The sequence below is a fragment of the Pleuronectes platessa genome, chromosome 12, assembly GCF_947347685.1.
Source record: "Pleuronectes platessa chromosome 12, fPlePla1.1, whole genome shotgun sequence".
NCBI lineage: Eukaryota > Metazoa > Chordata > Actinopteri > Pleuronectiformes > Pleuronectidae > Pleuronectes > Pleuronectes platessa.
In genome coordinates, this window is record NC_070637.1 from 21,841,820 (window position 1) to 21,858,841 (window position 17,022).

Consider the following 17,022-nt stretch of genomic DNA (forward strand, 5'->3'; position numbering starts at 1 on the left):
TGTATTTGTCTTGGATTGATTGGTGCTTAGTTCAGGGCTTTGATCGGGTTGAGATAATCAGTAAATCCTGTTTACATGTCCGTGTCTTATTCGGACTATCGTTTTAATAATCTGAACATTTAGCTGCATGAGTATTTTAACTAACAGCTTCAGTTTTAAATTTCTAAATAAAAAACAAGTGAAAGTCGACGATCATAACCAGTAGAGTAATGAATGAAAACAGCAAAGACACAGTAATATTTCCAGATCTTCTCTTTAATAACTTTCAAACAATAGTATAAATCTGTTCTGAAGTCTCTGTGACAATTTACCAACAAACAGCTGAAGTCATTCTTTTTTTTTGGGGGGGGGGGGGGTTCTGGGGTTTCCTCATTTACATTCATAGCTCACACATGTGGTGTAATTAGAACAATTTGACAGGACATTTACTATTATCATTAAAACGACTACTACTCAAAGAACGAGGGATTCCATTGAAAATAAGAAATCTGTGATAAACAAATGTCCCTGTAGAAGAACTGAGGAAACACATTATGTGACGCTATGAAGGTTAAAGGAAAAACCTCAGTGTCTGTGTGAAGCAGACAACAGTACAGATACCAGCCACCAGATGGCGCCGACATTAGCAGTAAACAAGCGTGTGAGTCAGTCTGCGTCAGTGCATTCAAAGTAAAGTTTTCACATTCAGATCTACAAAGAAACATTTAAAATGAATCTCGTATCGAGTGAATTAGAAGAATGTGCTGGTTTACTGTGCGTCCTGCTTTAACACTGATTCTGTTTGGTTCGTTTATCAGAAAAATAAAAGTCCTGAAATGTGTCGGACGCTGAATCGAAATCATGTAACTGAAAAACATCCTGAATCCAGGGTTGAGGAGGAAGAAAAGGTTCAACGCTTAAAAGAGATCCAATCGGTTGAGGATAAGGAATATTAAAAGAGAAATAACTTTGAAACGCTGCTAGGGGGGGGAAGAGAACGTGTGTGTGTGTGTGTGTGTGTGTGTGTGTGTGTGAATGTGTGAGATGTGGAGAAGTGTGGCTCAGTTGGCAGGTTGTTGACATCATAGACCGTTTATAAAGATGGACAACATGACACCTTCCCAAAAAGTGAAGCCAAAGTGGCTGGAGGCAGTAAAGGTCATGAACCCAACCTCTGCCATGTTATTGGATGGGACACGGGCCGAATAAAAAGGTCAAAAGTCAATGTACACGTTAAAATACATTGATACCAAAGATGGATTCTGTCATTTGAGGTGCTTCTCATCACACTGATGTTTGTTCAAAGTTTGGTTTTAGAGGAGACGCGTCGTGAATCTGGATAAACAGTGGATGGCTGATACGAACCACTTACTGTATAATACAAGTGTGCAAACACAGGGAAACCGAGAGCAGCACAGGCTCATATACAAACATCTGGGCTGTAAACAAAAGCTTTTGTTTTCTCTAATCAAAGAGAGGAGTATAAAAACTGCACCGCCACAGTGCCCCGCTCTTCAGAAGCTCCACGGAGAGACCACTGCAGTAGAAAAAGCAGCGGCAACGCAAACGTAGACCGTGGGATAAAAAAGTTTAAAGGAATATATTACAAAGCCTTTTTTGAGTCCTGAGTTTATCAAACGTAAACAAAACAGACAAAAAGGCCAGAGTCCATAAAATATCATCGAAATACAATAAAGGATTTAAACAAACAGTTTCCTGCTTGTCGTCCGGTGCTCAGCCGTCCAGGGAAACAGGTAAAATCAACGGAGACACATGTTTGACACCTTTTTGGGACGACACGCATTGTGCAGCACACGTGGTGTTAACAGCATTAAGAGAGTTTGAGATGAGGTGCTGGTCTTTTTGGGAAAAGCAGCATTGTCTTGTAAAACCATCATTTGTTTCTTTAAGGTGATTAAACGAGATTGACACGATGATTTCAATCAGTTCTTCCAACGTAAGTATAACATAAGTATAATCTTTCAAAATAAAAGCTTGACATGAGTTTGTGATGCTTTAAATTAACACCAATGTGCGACATCGCTAACTGGACAGACATGAGGAGTCTGACCTCTGACCTCAGGTCAGTTAAACTTACTGGAGTGAAGACGAAACACTTTGCTTCCCACTTAAAGATGATGAACGCGCTGACCACTGGGAGCGGTCCAGTAAAACCACAGTAGTCCTCTACTGGTGGCCTCTGGGAAGCTTGTAGGTTAAGTACCTTGCTCAAAGGCACCTTGGCAGTTGCTACTAAGAAATAATTCACTATTTTATTTCGCAGGACCCAGAACCTTCTCGGTTATAAAAATCTTCTAACCTTTCAGTCACTGAACTGCAACCTAAATAATTAATGTGATCCTATTATTGGTGAAGGAACAACCGGTTATTAGTTCACAGGCTGATACAGGTTTGAAACTTGTGTCATTAAAGATGAGCTGGAACTGAACCCCTCCCAGGTGTGATGGGGATTTTCCTCCCATTGACTCTGGTCCTGGATCAGTTTATCTGTGTCTGGATATTGAGGCTGATTGTAGTTCTGGTTCAAGTCTCTCCAGCTTTCTGTGGTAGAAAAAGAAGCCTGAGGTCCCGACGCACGCACAGCATTCTGAGGAAAAGGGTTTCAAGTCCAAAATCCACCGGCTCCTTTCAACATTTTACAAACCAAATCATATAGAATTTATTTACCAGCCACAGTCAAATTATACCAGTGCTCGACGAGAGGTGAATTAGATGTTTATTGCATGTTTGATTTGATTGACAGCTCTCTCTGGGCCTTAAAATTCACCCGTGGAAGTGAAGGCTTCTCGCCCGACTGAGCTCAGAGCAGTTGGGCCGTTTTCATACATGAAATCCGTAATAATATCCGTAAAATCGGGTCCAGAAATTTTTGGGACTTTTCCTTTTACATATGAAACACACAGCAGGAGATTGTCCGGAACATTCGGATGGGGGGGGGGGGGGGGGGGGGTTGGTTTTACGGCCCTCACGCTCAAAAGCTCTCAAATGTCATTGTCTTGTGAAGTTTACGTCTTTGTTGTCATCTTCTCCGGCTGCTCTTTTTCTTCCAGTTTCCTGCCTGTCCAGACATTTTCCTGCTGCATTCTCACATGGGCACGCTCAGACATTTAAGGAAGGGGGGACTGGCAGGAGAAGGTCCAGAAAATGTCCGGAGCAACTGACTCTTACATACAAGCACCTCCTGAAAATGTGTCTAAAAGCAGCTTTAGATTATTCAGCTGCAGACCATCTTTAAAACGTGTGACGGGTGGTATGTGTTCCGCCCGTGTCAGAGTTCAAGGTTGAAGTGACAACCTTAGAAAAAAGTCAGAGTTGTGTCCATTAAGACGGGTTATTGGGACGTTTGGTTTGGACTCGTGGTTTTAAGATGAGCCAGACCTGCTCTTCCCTTTCAGTGTTCTCTCTTTCTGGGTTTAGCACCATCCATTAAATAACTGCTGGTAAAATCTACATGTGGCTGGTAAATGTTCCTAAGTTACGAAACACTTTGGTGGAGAAAGAAACCAGCCCTGTTTCCATCCTGCGCGGTAAGATGGCAGGTAAAATAATGAACGAGTCTTGAGGGGGAACCAGTGAATTGTGGGGGGGACGGTGTCAGCTGTGGTCAGCCGTGTTCACTGGGAGACGATCCAGCCTTTAGTCAGCGGCGAGATCTCCTTCCCCCTGAGAGGAGAAACTATTCCATTGCCCTGGATCATTGCAGGGATTTGGCCGATGTTCTTACCCGGAGCAGGGAGCAGTCCAGGACCGGACCGACTGTAGCTGGACTCATCAGCTATTCTGTTTGCTGACCACAGGTCCAGCCCTGTGTTTCCCAGCAGGATTCCCTACCGGCGGGGCTGGTAGCGGGAGTGACGAGGCAAGGAGTTGGGGCTGGAGGAAGATGAGGGCGAGCAGGGCGACATGGAGGCCAGCGAGGCGGAGGCGGCCGCGTCCTCGGCCTCCTCCAGCTCTCCCGCTCCGTGGAGCTCCTGGCTGACGCTGGACTGTAAGGCGGCCGGGGTCAGCCACTCTTTGGGCAGGCAGGTCTGGAGGAAGGGCACGCAGGAGCTGAAGTAGGCCAGACGGTTGACCCAGCGAGGGATCTCCCGGCCACACAGGATCTGAGGAGGAGAGAAGAGCAAAGGAGGAGAAAGAGGAAAATGTTATAAAACAGCTCTGGGTCTGTGACAATGAGTCGATTCATTGATTAGTAAATTAAAAGAGAAATAACATTCATAATGGACTAAAGGCTTAAATAAAACTTCACTTTCCTTTGTTCACTAAACCAAAGCAAACACTTGTTACTTCCTCCTGGTTTGTTCATGTTTTCCAAGTCAGAAGTCGTCTGAGGACATAATCAGACTTTTCTGAGTTCAGCTGAGATTTTAGTCGAAGGAAAACAAATCTGAAACCATGCATGTGTAACTTGAAAATACTTCCTGCCATTCTCTTGTGAGGTGACCCGAGTTTTCCAAACCTCGGGGGAATGATCTGACATTTCCTGACTTTCTGTGCCTTGAAGGAACAAACAGTGGCTCAAAGGACCAGCAGCTTGTACATGAGTTGGTGGGAGGATTGGATTTCTCTCTAACCTTCTGCCTTCAGCCGACCCACACTGTCATTGTGAGGGTTTATTATCACCACTTAGCTCTGTCAGTGCTTTTACAACATCTTGAGACACGTGGTTTCCCAGAAGCTCAGTGAGACAGTTATAATGTACTTTAATCAAAACATCATCACAGACGACAAACGTCTCGCTGAGCCGATGACTTTACGTGTTGCGTCACATCCCAAGCAGCCAACAGATGCTTGTAAACTATGTTATCGTGCAGCAACTGCTCTGTGTCAGCTGGAAGAAGATTCCTCACCTCAGTCAGAGATGAAGTCAACGCATATCACTTAGGCTCATGGACTCAGATGAGCACAGCCACAGCTCGGAGGAGAAATCCTAAATGAGCCAGAGGGAGCTGTGGTTGATCCACAAAACAATCTCCTGGTCTAGAGTTTGGCTTTAGCTGCAGGATTCACACCGGCTTCGTGTTTACACCCGTTTACATTCACAAACTTTCAAATCACCAACATGAGCTGTTCACCGCAGATGAGCAGACACCGAGCAATGACTCTGGATGAAAATCTCGAGACTAGGTGGCAAGAGGAGAGGCATCAATCGACCCTCAGAAGCTGCACATAAACCACGGAAAACTGCCCCTCAGGGAACATCTCTTCATCTCTGCTGCCCTTTAAGGACGCGATTCTTTGTGCAGTGGCATCATCCAGATAATCAACTTACATAATGAGACCGAACCAAAGTGTTAACAGGGTGCAGGGTGTCGATCTGTGTTTCAAACAGACTGAGGACAGAGTCGTGCACGTCACACATGCTCTCTGCACAATTGATCGTCACACTTGATTTTTCAAAGCTGCTGCAACAACCAACCTACGTGTTCCATCCTTTTCATCTCCCCTTTAAGGCAACCATATATTTTAATGAGGTGACAGCAAACATGAAAATTAAATCCTGCAGGCAGAATTGCTCCCCCCCCGGTAAACTGTGTCTCTGTTTATATCATATCACATGTTTGTGCATTTCTCTTTCAGAGTATCTTCAGCTGTGGTGTTTACTGTGTGTGAATATTGTTACTGTGTGTTTGTGTTTGTGTGTGTGTCAGCTGGCTCTGCGTGTCTGGGCTTGTATCAGTGTCCTAATCCCCGTCTCAGTGCTAGATGCTAACTGTAAGACTCCCTCGCTCATTAGTCACACAAGGATAAGCTGCTCGTAAGCACACACACACACAGACACACACACATAGACACACACGCACACACACACACACACACACACACACACACACACACACACACACACACACACACACACACACACACACACACACACACACACACACACACACACACACACACACACGAGTGTAGCGGGGGTTACACATTACTTCATTATTTTGGGGTGTTTTTGGACCTCATGTCAGGTAAGTTCAGTTGAGCCTGCCTGTGTTTGTGTGAGTGCTTGTGTTTTTGTGTGTGTGTGTGTGTGTGTGTGTGTTAATGTGTGTGTGTGTGTGTGTGTAAGTACAACTACCTCAGACAGCGCCGAGGAGAAGTGGTTGCAGTTCTTGTGCATGAGGTGGTAGGCGTTGCCTTTGTACTCCTTCCCCATCTCCTCCACGATCCGCTCCACATCCTCCTCTGTGAAGTCTGTGCTGCCGAGGACTATGGCTTCTCTGCAGAGGCAAGTGTGAACATTGTTACTGACCCACTTCCATCTCTACACAGTTTCACACATGGATTACATGGAATTATTGTCGCACACACTTTAATCTGTGTATTGTATTAAAGGATTTTTTCAGACAAACCTGAGAACACTGTCTTCCCTGTAGGTCCCTTGAGTTTAGTTTAACTTAAACATGAATTTGTTTTTGCCTATATCTTGCATTGTCTTACATTTTCACAACACTACTTGTGTAGTGAAACACAGTAAGAGAGAACAACTGCTGTTTGGCATTCGTGTAAAAAAACCTCCTTAATGAACGTTTTAGAGAAAATAACACAACTTTATATATATATATTCACAACACATTGATCTGTTCAATAAGCAGTTGGAGCGATCTGCTCTGTCTCTTTGAGGAGGGAAACATTTCTTGAATGAATGTTTCTCACTGGTATCAGACCAATATGGTGGATTTCAGCCTGAGAAAGAAACCTGGACATGGAGGCATTTTGTCCTGGATGATCCATACTTATGGTCTAGTGGCCTGCATGGAGACAGCAAGTGTGTCTGAGCACCATGTCTATGGGGGCGTGTCGGTATGTGTGTGTGTGTTTGTGTGTGCCACAGGGCAGATCAACTAGAGCAGAAGTAATACACTGCAGCACAGTAGCTCTGGGTAGACACAGACACACAAACACAGACCCTTGGCTGATAACTGGAACACACAAACGTATTGAACTCACTGTCTCACCACCGAAACACACATAGTTCAACTTCAACACTGCACTCGTGTGCACAAGCACTTTCATTTCTGCAGTTCTTATAAACCTACTTGTTCTCAGCTCAACACCTTTGTTTTGCTCAGATCACACGGGTTTCATTACCTCGTGCAGCCTTTTCTGTTTCCATTTCATTTACTTACATCTTTTCAATATGCTTGACTTTACATGTGCTAATCTTCATATTGAGAAACTGTAAATCCAAAAGTGATTCTATGCATCTGCTTCTATCCCAGTGTCTCTTTCACGTACAGTATCTCATGAGGAGTGAGTCATTTTATTTCTGTTCTGTCTCTTCTGTTCTCACTCCAAGACGAATCAGCTGCCTCACGAAAGGAGAGAAAAAGTGTGAAATTTAAAAAAAAATGTCTGTCACATGCCGATCTCTCTTTCTCTTTCTCGTTCTACTTCTCTCCCGTGTATTTTATTTTATCTCCCTTTCCTCCAGCAGCAGTTAACAGCAGTAGAACTCGTGAGAAGAAGACACATTAACTGACTGGGTTCACACAGAAGCTCTGGAGGACGAGCGTTTGACTCACTGGTCACGTTTAGTTCGGTGATGGCGCTTCCATCAAAATGTTCATCTAATGTGGAGCGGAGGTGATTTACAGACTGTTCTGTTGTCACTGTCAGATTGTGACTCAATACAACTCAACGCAATTACATCCGCTTTAGTCACCTTGTTACTGTAAATGCACGACAACAGGCAGCAGGTCAGTTCTTATCACAACCTTTTATTTTGGAAACATAAAAGGCAGATGAAGAAGAAGTCTGGGTTTCACAGGAGAAACCATCTGATCGACGCTGATCATGAACCAAGGGTTTTCTTGTTTTCATGACATTAACAAAACCCCCCTCCCTGGAGAAGACGTTCAGTCACTGAAGTGCAGGTCCATCCACTCACTGATGAACCGAAAGACTGAATCTTGCAGGCTCACTGACTGCTGACCCAAGTGTGACCTAAGGTATGTGTCTGTGTTAAAATGCTTTGTGTGTACACATGAGTGTCTTTGTCCACAGGGAAACACATCAACAACACAAAAGCAGCTGATGTGTGACAGGCAGGGCGGCTCGCAGCAGCATTATTTCATGATCAAGACGTCTTCTGATGAAATCAACATGAAAACAGGTTTCAGGCTGAAAGTCAAAGTCATATATCTTTCTTCTTAACTCTGGAACCGCAGAATCACACCTAAGCTACACAAAGTTTCACCAAATGCTTCAAACTTACTTGAACTTGAAGGTGTCGCCGAGTTCAGTGGCATCGCCGGGTGTGATCTCAAAGATCCCTGAGAATGGGTACGGGTGTCCGCCATAGGCAAACTCTAAACACACACAACACAAAACAACACATTTGAGCACATTATCAGAAAAACTCATCATAAGCAGTTGACCTGAAATGTGTGGTGTCATATAAATCTGTGTAGTCTTACCTCTTCCATAGATCTCAATCCCTGAGTGGAACACTCCGATTCCCATAGAGCTGGTGAACTCATTGATCCAGTACTGAGACAGAAAGAGACACAAAATAGGATGTTTTCAAATTATTTTTTTTTTATGAGAAGAAAACCAATATTTAGTTTGCAATGACATATAATAATAAAGAAGCTGGATATCCTCTAGTTTAAGAGGCTGCATTAGAAGATATTTGAACTCAATTCCCTATTTTGCTTGAAAAGGGACTGACTCAATTTATTGACAGTTAAAGTACATTCAAGAAGCAGATCACTGCAGAACTAAAATTCTAATTATTTTATATGATGTAACCTCCACTTGGAAACATCTAGAAGACTGTGTGAGCCCCACAGATGGCAGCTCCAGAGCCAATATCCATGTTTGGATCACGCTTGAAATCCCTCGATGGCTTGCTGTGCTGTGCTGTGCCAGCGAAATGCCTCAATGCAAACTTTCATTCAGCAGAAACACACGGTGGAAAAATCCAAACAGGATCCGTGAGCAGAATCGTGTGTAAACAGACTTAATGCAGATCCATAAAACCGAATTAACCTCCACTGCTTATTGTTCGATGACAGCCGCTGTCTCCTTGACACTCGACCACTCTGTGATCTGCTTGAAATAAGATCTGAGAGTCTCTGTTGTTTACAGAAGATCTCTTACACACACACACACACAGACAATAAAAAGACAGGCCCACACACAAACACACAGGACAGAGCGCTAAGAATCAGTGATCTGGGACATGAGCGTCCATCTCTTCAGTACAGACATGCCCTGGCCACAAGGTGATTGGCAAAGTTCGTTTGTATGAAAAATATCTAAATGTGCTGAATTGGTAAAATAATACATACATTACAAACAATATTCCACATTGAGCGACATGAATAGTTCACAGTAATAATGAATGGTGCTGGTCCAGTACCATGCTCGCTATCTTGACCTTTTGCCCTAAGGCAAGATGAAAAGTCTGGGGATCACGTAGGTTATCAAAGTTCCTACTGAGGGGTAAGCTAATTCTCACATTCAAAATAAACTGATCCATTGATCACATAAAAATATCACGTGTGTAAGTCTTTTCAAAGGCTGATGCGATGGAATCTTCTTCAGACAGAATTGAGACTAAAAAGGCGAATCAGAATGAGTAAAGGTTACGGTGAAGTAACTATGATCACTTCCTGTTTCGAATGCACCCACAGATGTACAAACTGTCCCCGGATCATTCTGAGACTGAAGAAATCCCTGGTGATTCTCCGACAGGCTCAGATTAAACGCCACAGTGATCTCCAGTTACAAGAGGACACCAGGTGGAGCGAGGATCAAGTTCTCTGCACAATCAGTCTCCACCTTCTGCCGTTCAGACTCCTACATCTACAATGCAAAACGTATTGAGGAGCCTGACAACCACCGGGAGCCATTTAACACTGTTACTCACACTTCCTGTCTACGTTTACACATGTACAGTATGTAACTGCACATTGTGTGTGTTGGCAGAGCTGCTGGTCTGCAACACACATATCTGCTTTGCATGTCGAGGGTTCAAACATTAACTGTGATCATAAAAGTAATGGGGACACTTAACTGACCTCTGGCTGTATGCATCACATTACAGGCCGAGCAGTTTTAATGACTTATTGAAAGTAAAGCCTGACAAATATATAGAAATATAGATATGAACCCTAATGGACATATCAGTGTTTATGTTTGCTGATATGCACCGATAGGAAAACCTTTATTTTACTAAATAAACGCTGCAGGAAAGATGTACATTTATGTTTACATTTTCTGAATTCACAGTCTATATACTTGGTTGTATTTGTGTTTTTTTTGTGTACCTAATACAGAGCTCTTCCCTGCTGGTTACAGACAATAACAAACTTGTAGGTCTTTAATGTACCTACAAGAGAGTTTATGCTGTCGTACTAAGTGAAGCTGGAGTGAAGAGTCTCCTCTGTGAAGAGAAGCGAACCCAGGATGAGCAGTGAAGTGACTGAAGGAGGAAAGTTAGACAATGGATCAAGGTTTGAATTCCTTAGAGTGGATTTTGCTCACGAGTGAATGAATAAGAAGGTTAAAGAAGGCAGAAAACAGTGCTGAGCTAAAACATGAAAACACTTCATTCATCAGCGGTGGCCTCACGCAGCACTCGTGGGTGGAACTGAAATGGCTAAGTATGGACTAATGTTTCAATAATCCCGTATTTCTCCGGAACAGTCGACACAGAACAGTCTTTATCAACTTGAGGTTGATGCGTCAGTGATCTGTTTCAACAGAGAACATAGTCAGGAGGTGACGCTGTTAACGGGACGGCTCCGTGTTGTAATACCACTACGAGAAAATACTGATGAACAATGAGTCACACTGTGACTACACCACAGTGTTGCATTATAAACCACACTTCACCTCCCATAGTGTAGATGACTGTATTTCAAACGTATAATACTGCAGATACACAGCAGTGCATCCACCACCTTAATGATCCTATAATTTCTTTGGGCAAGTAAATGATAGTGACCCATCACAGACAACAGAGGACCGCTGAGTCACAACATTTCAGGCTGATGTCTCACACAGCTACCTGACCTACATAAAGTCAGATGTGTTAAATAAAAACAAAAGGTTACAATGTCTCCCTCAATCTCTTCTGAGGATTATGTAAACAGTGGAAAATGCATTTCTGACATCCTGCCTGTTTCTGTTTTGTGTTTGTTTCTCTGAGCCAGGGAATTACATCTGTCTGTGTTTAGATCTGCTGGAGCCACAGACACACAGAAGCTGCTTTAGTCAACTGGATTCACAACAGTTGTTCTCAGAGAACAGCTCACGAGGTGGAAGCACAGGCCCACACGGAGGTTGTGACACTCGCCTCTGAGCCTTTTCACCTCCTTTCTCAGACATGACCCTCAGGAAAATACCATAACCCAATTTTTCAGACACATTTCAAGTATGAAGAATGCAGCAGGAGATTTCCTGGGTCCTTCTCAACAATGGGGGGTGGGGTCTGGGTAGAAGGGTAGAAGAATGATGACTAGATTCCACTGCGGAAAAGCAAAGTTGTTTACAACACATTGTTTTTATTCCGAGTTGACAATCTTTGTCTGTGTCTATGGCAACTTGTAATCATCCAGAGACATTTACATTCTTCCAGTTTCGTATTTTATTCAAACAGAGCCACTGGGAAAATGTCAGGGAAAAGCCTCGAGTTCAGTTCCTGTCTGGAAGCAGCTTATGTTTACTCCCAATCCCTCTGAGTGGAGGGTTAGTTAGATACTTGTAATTGCAAAAGCACGCGCTACAGTGTGAGTGAAAACCTCCACGTAGGATGAGTGTGTGTGTGTGTATGTGTGTGTCTGTGAAAACATTTTGGGTAAGCGACTCAGTGAGAAAAAGCGGATTGCTTCCCTATCTGTTCACAACACAGAAGGTTTACCCCCCCACTCCCCCCGGCAAGTGAAATAAGACTTTTATCTTAGCGCTCATTACTTCAAAGCCTGTTAAAAGCAGCATCCTCCACCTCCTCCACCTCCTCCACCTCCTCCTCCTCCTCAGCACAGACGATGAGATGAGTGTTTGTGGGAGCACGGCAGTATATCTACGTGTTAATGAATGAAATTAAGATGGACGAGTGGAGGGAGGGAGACACAGGGAGACAGATGAACGCAGAGGAACCGGGTGCTGCAGTTACATCTATGTAATATATTAAATCATCACAGCGTCAGGTGCTGCATTTCTGGGCTGTAGCGTTCCTCTTTAAGGGATTATCACCGCCGAGAGTGTCGAGCAGGATAATTAGCAGGGGAGATATTTAATGTCTTTAGCGTCACTGCTGCAGCGGGAACATGTAAACTGAAACCAAAGTGACAAACACACAGAATGAGGGAAGGAAACTGGGGGAAAGCCACAAATATTACACCTGTAATAAGATCAAACCACGATTAGGGTCAAAACTGATATAAATGTTATAATCGCAACAGTTAGTTAATTAAACAAATATCACGACTGATAGAAATATACTCAGAAGTTAGACAGAAGTGTGATAAGAGGCTCCCCAGCGACTTTGGCTGGCAATAACAATAATAATAATAACAATAACATTCAAGAATTTGGAAAGTGATATTAAAAACCCTTTAAACTGAATTCAATGCATTTTTAAAATATGATAATACACTATAAACTGTGCTAACGCCTAAACCTCTAGTATGAGTTTCTATTCTACTTCTGAACTGTGCAAGACTTTTAGAATTAGACAGTGCTACATGTTGCTTCATTACACTACACCAGCTGAATCTGTGGTCTCCCACAAACATCACAGTGAAACTACATACTGATTTATCTCATGTGTTTCGTTCAGCCTTGGCACACGTTACCTTGTAAAAGAAATGACTGCTGCAAGTCCCTGACAGATCCCGAGCAGCAGCCACACAACCACACAAAACCTTCCACCAACACAGAGTAACACAAGCCGCCCTAACGTCCAAGCACATATATACAGCAGCCCACGGTGTCCGGCTGGCTGGCAGACAGACAGACAGGTGGCGTGCAGATAATGCTGTCTCATTAGAGCAGCGTACTGAAGCACTCAGAGCTGGCCAGGAAATCCACTTAGCAGAGACGGGAGCGGGACGCAGGAGAGGACTCCACAGAATGGGAATGGTGGATGGAGGAGAGGGTGAGGGGCTGTCTCTGCCGGGGCCTGATATTCCTGAAAGTCACGTGACGTTATTGATCCTCGAATGTAAAGGGGGGGGAAGTTGATGTTTCATCAGTTTTTTTCTGAGTAAGGTGTTTCAGTGTCTTCTTAGAGGGAACAAATCCCACACTGACCAGCATGTCAGCCCCTGCCAACAACCAGGCTGTGCTTCAGCCAGGACTCACCAACACTGCTCACACTCACACAGTGTGAACATCTGATGATGGCACGGGGGGGGGGGGGGGGGGGTCCAGCAGGGTGGGTCCTGACCTCAGACATTATCTCGTCAGTGCAGTTTCCCTGACTTCCTTTTAGCAAAGAGACAGTCACCCAAACCAGTCAGTCAACTGTTCGGTAAGCCAATAACTAGGGCCCCACTCAGACCATGTAAAAGCACTGCATCGTAAAACATGGCCTCCTCATTCACTTCATTAAGACGGCTAAGAAAAGTATGGACTGTCTAAAAAATATATATAATTCTGGCTCAGGTTTTCTGTCGCAAATCCCAGTGTTATATGAAGATACAGCCAGGATTGATTAGCTTAGCATCATGACGTGGGTGGGTGGGTGGGGGTGTCGGCCCCTTATCGCCAAAAGCTCTCAAATCTCATTGTCTTTCCAAGTTGATATCTTCCAGTCTCCCGTCTGCCACGTGTGAGAAATGTCCTCAACACGTCCACTCGCTTGCTGTGATGTTTCCAGAAATGTTCCTTCTGTATTCTCACATGGGCTCTTACTCCCATTTTACCAGAGGGGGCTGGAAGGAAAAGGTTCTAGAAAATGTCCTGAGCAACTGACGTGGACATTTGTGTTCTCACACTCAGCCCCTTATGGAAAGTACAGGGGAAATGTCTAGTCTGAAAAACAGCGATTCAGCAGTAAAGTTTCAGAGTCAGTCCCCCAGCTCTCATTGGAATTGATCAGTGTTTCCGAATTGATTAAACGTTGACGTGAAGAAGATTTGGCCTCATAATCAACTTTTCTTTTCTGTAAGTCAAGTAATCAGCCAGTAGACACAAAAGTCCACTGGTCAGTCAGTGAGCATGAAGCCAATCAGCCACTCCAAACCCCCATAACACGGTCGGCCACTTGTCCGACACTACTCAAGTCTGAGCTCTCTAATCGATTCACAGAGGAAGCGTATAGAGGAAAGACTGAACCAGGAGCAGCCATCATCCCTTTGATTTCACTGAGCACCAGGACGCCACTGCAAACAATCCAACAGTCTGGTTACCACAGCAGCACGGGCAGGAAGAACACAAATATGCATGGGTGTGAGTCGATGTGCAAGCACATGCACAGACCACGGAATTCCTTCACTGAGCAAAATGCGCAATCATTCTCCCACTCTCGCATGCACACAAAGAGAACACACAATGAGCAACTGTAAAAGTAATTTCCATGCATGCGTGTTAGATACGTGTAGCATGTGAAGCTTCTGTTAGAGTGTTTGACGTGTGCAGAGGAAACCCTGCAGCAGTGAACGTGAAGGGAAACCAGAGAGAAAGATAAAAGCTCCTCAGTGGTCTTTACAGAGAAGGAACTAATGTGGACAGCAAGTCAAGTGAAAAGCCAAGAGGAAGTCAAAGAAGGAAGGGGGGGAGGAGAGGAGAAAGGGAGAGAGGGGGAGGAGAGGGAAGAGAGACTGACAAGGGGCCGAAGAAAGGAAGGTATAGAGGAGAGAGACCAGATGGAACAAATGCAGTAACTATATGGTTATATATGACTTTATTGTACCACTATTTTCTACCGATGAAGTGTACAGGTTCTCCCTGTTTAATGACCCTGTAGCCCTCAGTGTTAATCCATAAGAAACAGCCCCCAACGTTACGACCTCAGGCCTCAGATGATATATTGACCATCAGCTAAAAGGGAGCACAACAGCAATAAATCAAATTAAAAATAAACGTAAAGTAACCGGGTCTCTCTCTAAAAGGAGGAGGATCTTCTTATTGATCCAGGAAAAGAAATACATCTTCTCAGGTGTCTCTTGGTGTCTTCTTGACTTTTGAAAGTATTGAGGGATGGAACAAAAGGGAGGTTTTAAAACCCCAAGAAAGCACATCTCCTGCCTAAGCCCTGCCGATTCAAGTCCAGCTGTAAGCGTAGTCTGTCCAACACTGACTCTATGTCAATCAATGATTCATCGACGGATCCATCACTTTCTACCCGCCCCCCCCCTTCTGACTCACCCCTGCGTGGTGACAACACCATGACTAAAATTCTCCTTCTGAAACAGAGACGTGCGTTTCCTCCTCAGGAGATGAGACGATTGGGTGAAATTTGACCTCCACTTGTGGTTTAGCAGCATTTTGGGTTCAAACCCCAGTTTTTTTTCTATGACATCAGGCTGAAAGCGGGTTAATAAAAAACTGACTCTGTGGTGACCACGTTCTGCTGTGAATATTTCACTTGTGCCACTTTGCTGTTTTGGCAACAGCGGATTAGAAAGTAAACCGTGGACCGTTTTGGCTCAATTCCTGATACCGAAACTTGGTGTGTGTGTGTGTGTGTGTGTGTGTGTGTGTGTGTGTGAGTGAGCTAAGGGTTATTTCCAATTTTTAAAAAGCATATTTTAAACTCGTATTTCATGCGTTTGGTCCTTTTAGTGTTTTATCTTTTTAAGTGTTTTGAGGGTAAAGGTGCAATATTCAACTCACTTTTATTCTGCTTTATTATTCTGGCTCTTACACGTTATGTCCTCGTGTACTGTTTTTTTAGAAGTCTGCTACACACTGTGTTGTTCTGCAGCTGCTACTTTGGCCCAAGGAAAACGAATACAAATACACTTTGTGAACAACAAAGTATATTTAATTGGACTTGAGATTGTGCTGCTACAGGATCTGTGTGTTTCAACATCATCTGACACTTCAGGTCACTTTCTGCTGCTGATTCAGCTCCTCGCTGCCAGGTCCCATTGTGTATTTTGCTGCGAAAAGAACAGATGAACCAATCCCCTCAATGTGAAATCAAATGTAAATTAGCCGAGTTATACATCAAGGATAAAGGCCGAATTAAGGATCGACATAAGGTCATTGGTAAACCGGCTTCAGTCTTTAAGTATATTCTTTGTACCTCTGCTTCAGCTTTAAATCACCTGTTTTTTATCATGGATTTTGGCTGAACGTCCGGGGATCGTTGGTATGGCTACGCCAAAACAACACTGAACCGTTGTCCTTTGATAAAGTAGCTAATAATTAATGATAAACACCCATTGGCACCTCTCCACCTACCATATCATAGACGTTTAGGATGATCGGCTCGTTTGCCATCACTGGCAGCGGCAGCTTCCTCCCGCTACGTCCCTTCTTCTCTGCGGGTCTCCCTCCTCCTCACAACCCCCGCTCCTCGGCTCCTTTCCCCCCGTGAGAGATCCGAGCTCTCGCCCTCTCTGAAAATAGACCTCAGTCCTCCACCTTGGTTTTTTCCCGGCGCTTCCCACGACGGATTTTGACAATTCAGCCCCTCAGCCTGGTTTCAAATCGCGGCGGGTCCGAGGATGTGTTCCCACCGTCCAACATCTGACGGGCTTTGTCCGGAGCCTCCCCCGTCTCACAGAGCTCCAGCGGCGGCGGAGGACAGCGGAGCCTCTCGCTTGGCAGGACTGACGGACTCGCTAACCGAGGTCGGGCTGAAAAGGCGGACTTCGCACGGGGGGATGTGTCTTCCAGGAGCCGCGGTGACACGGAGGAGCTGTGATTTCATCTTCACCCACCGAGGACCAAATGATTTAGCAAAGCGACATGACGCGGAGATATTCAACAACGTCTTCCTTCTCCCTTGTTCTCCGCTTGCTAACGGTAGCTCCGGAGCTGGCGGCCGGGGGCAGATGCGGCCGCTGGGGGAACAGTGGTCCGGGAGGGTGGGCGAGCGGAGCGATGACTACCACA

At 44.5% G+C, this 17,022-nt stretch overlaps 1 protein-coding gene across 4 annotated transcripts; it reads right to left on the reverse strand.

The window, feature by feature from the left end:
• Positions 1 to 2,934: 2,934 nt before the first annotated feature.
• On the reverse strand, positions 2,935 to 16,991 carry desi2 (desumoylating isopeptidase 2). Of its 4 annotated transcripts, none has more exons than XM_053435790.1 (5): positions 16,366 to 16,991; positions 8,421 to 8,493; positions 8,219 to 8,312; positions 6,080 to 6,221; positions 2,935 to 4,103 (listed from the first exon to the last, which is right to left on the reverse strand). In XM_053435790.1, the coding sequence occupies exons 1-5, from the start codon at positions 16,402 to 16,404 to the stop codon at positions 3,828 to 3,830; spliced, it is 624 nt and encodes a 207-aa protein (XP_053291765.1). In that variant the 5' UTR covers positions 16,405 to 16,991; the 3' UTR covers positions 2,935 to 3,827. The 4 variants fall into 4 exon arrangements, with proteins under 4 accessions (XP_053291765.1, XP_053291764.1, XP_053291763.1 ...); XM_053435789.1 differs by having other exon boundaries at positions 6,077 to 6,221; XM_053435788.1 differs by lacking the exon at positions 16,366 to 16,991 and adding an exon at positions 12,810 to 12,982.
• Between the last annotated feature and the right edge of the window lie 31 nt (positions 16,992 to 17,022).

Coding starts and splice junctions, on each gene's coding strand:
- desi2 (XM_053435788.1), bottom strand. CDS start 12,926: ATGTGCTTGGACGTTAGGGCGGCTTGTGTTACTCTGTGTTGGTGGAAG. Junction 8,494..12,809: donor GCAGTCATTTCTTTTACAAG/GTAACGTGTGCC, acceptor TTTCTGTCTCAG/TACTGGATCAATGAGTTCAC. Junction 6,222..8,218: donor GGCGACACCTTCAAGTTCAA/GTAAGTTTGAAG, acceptor TTGCCTCTGCAG/AGAAGCCATAGTCCTCGGCA.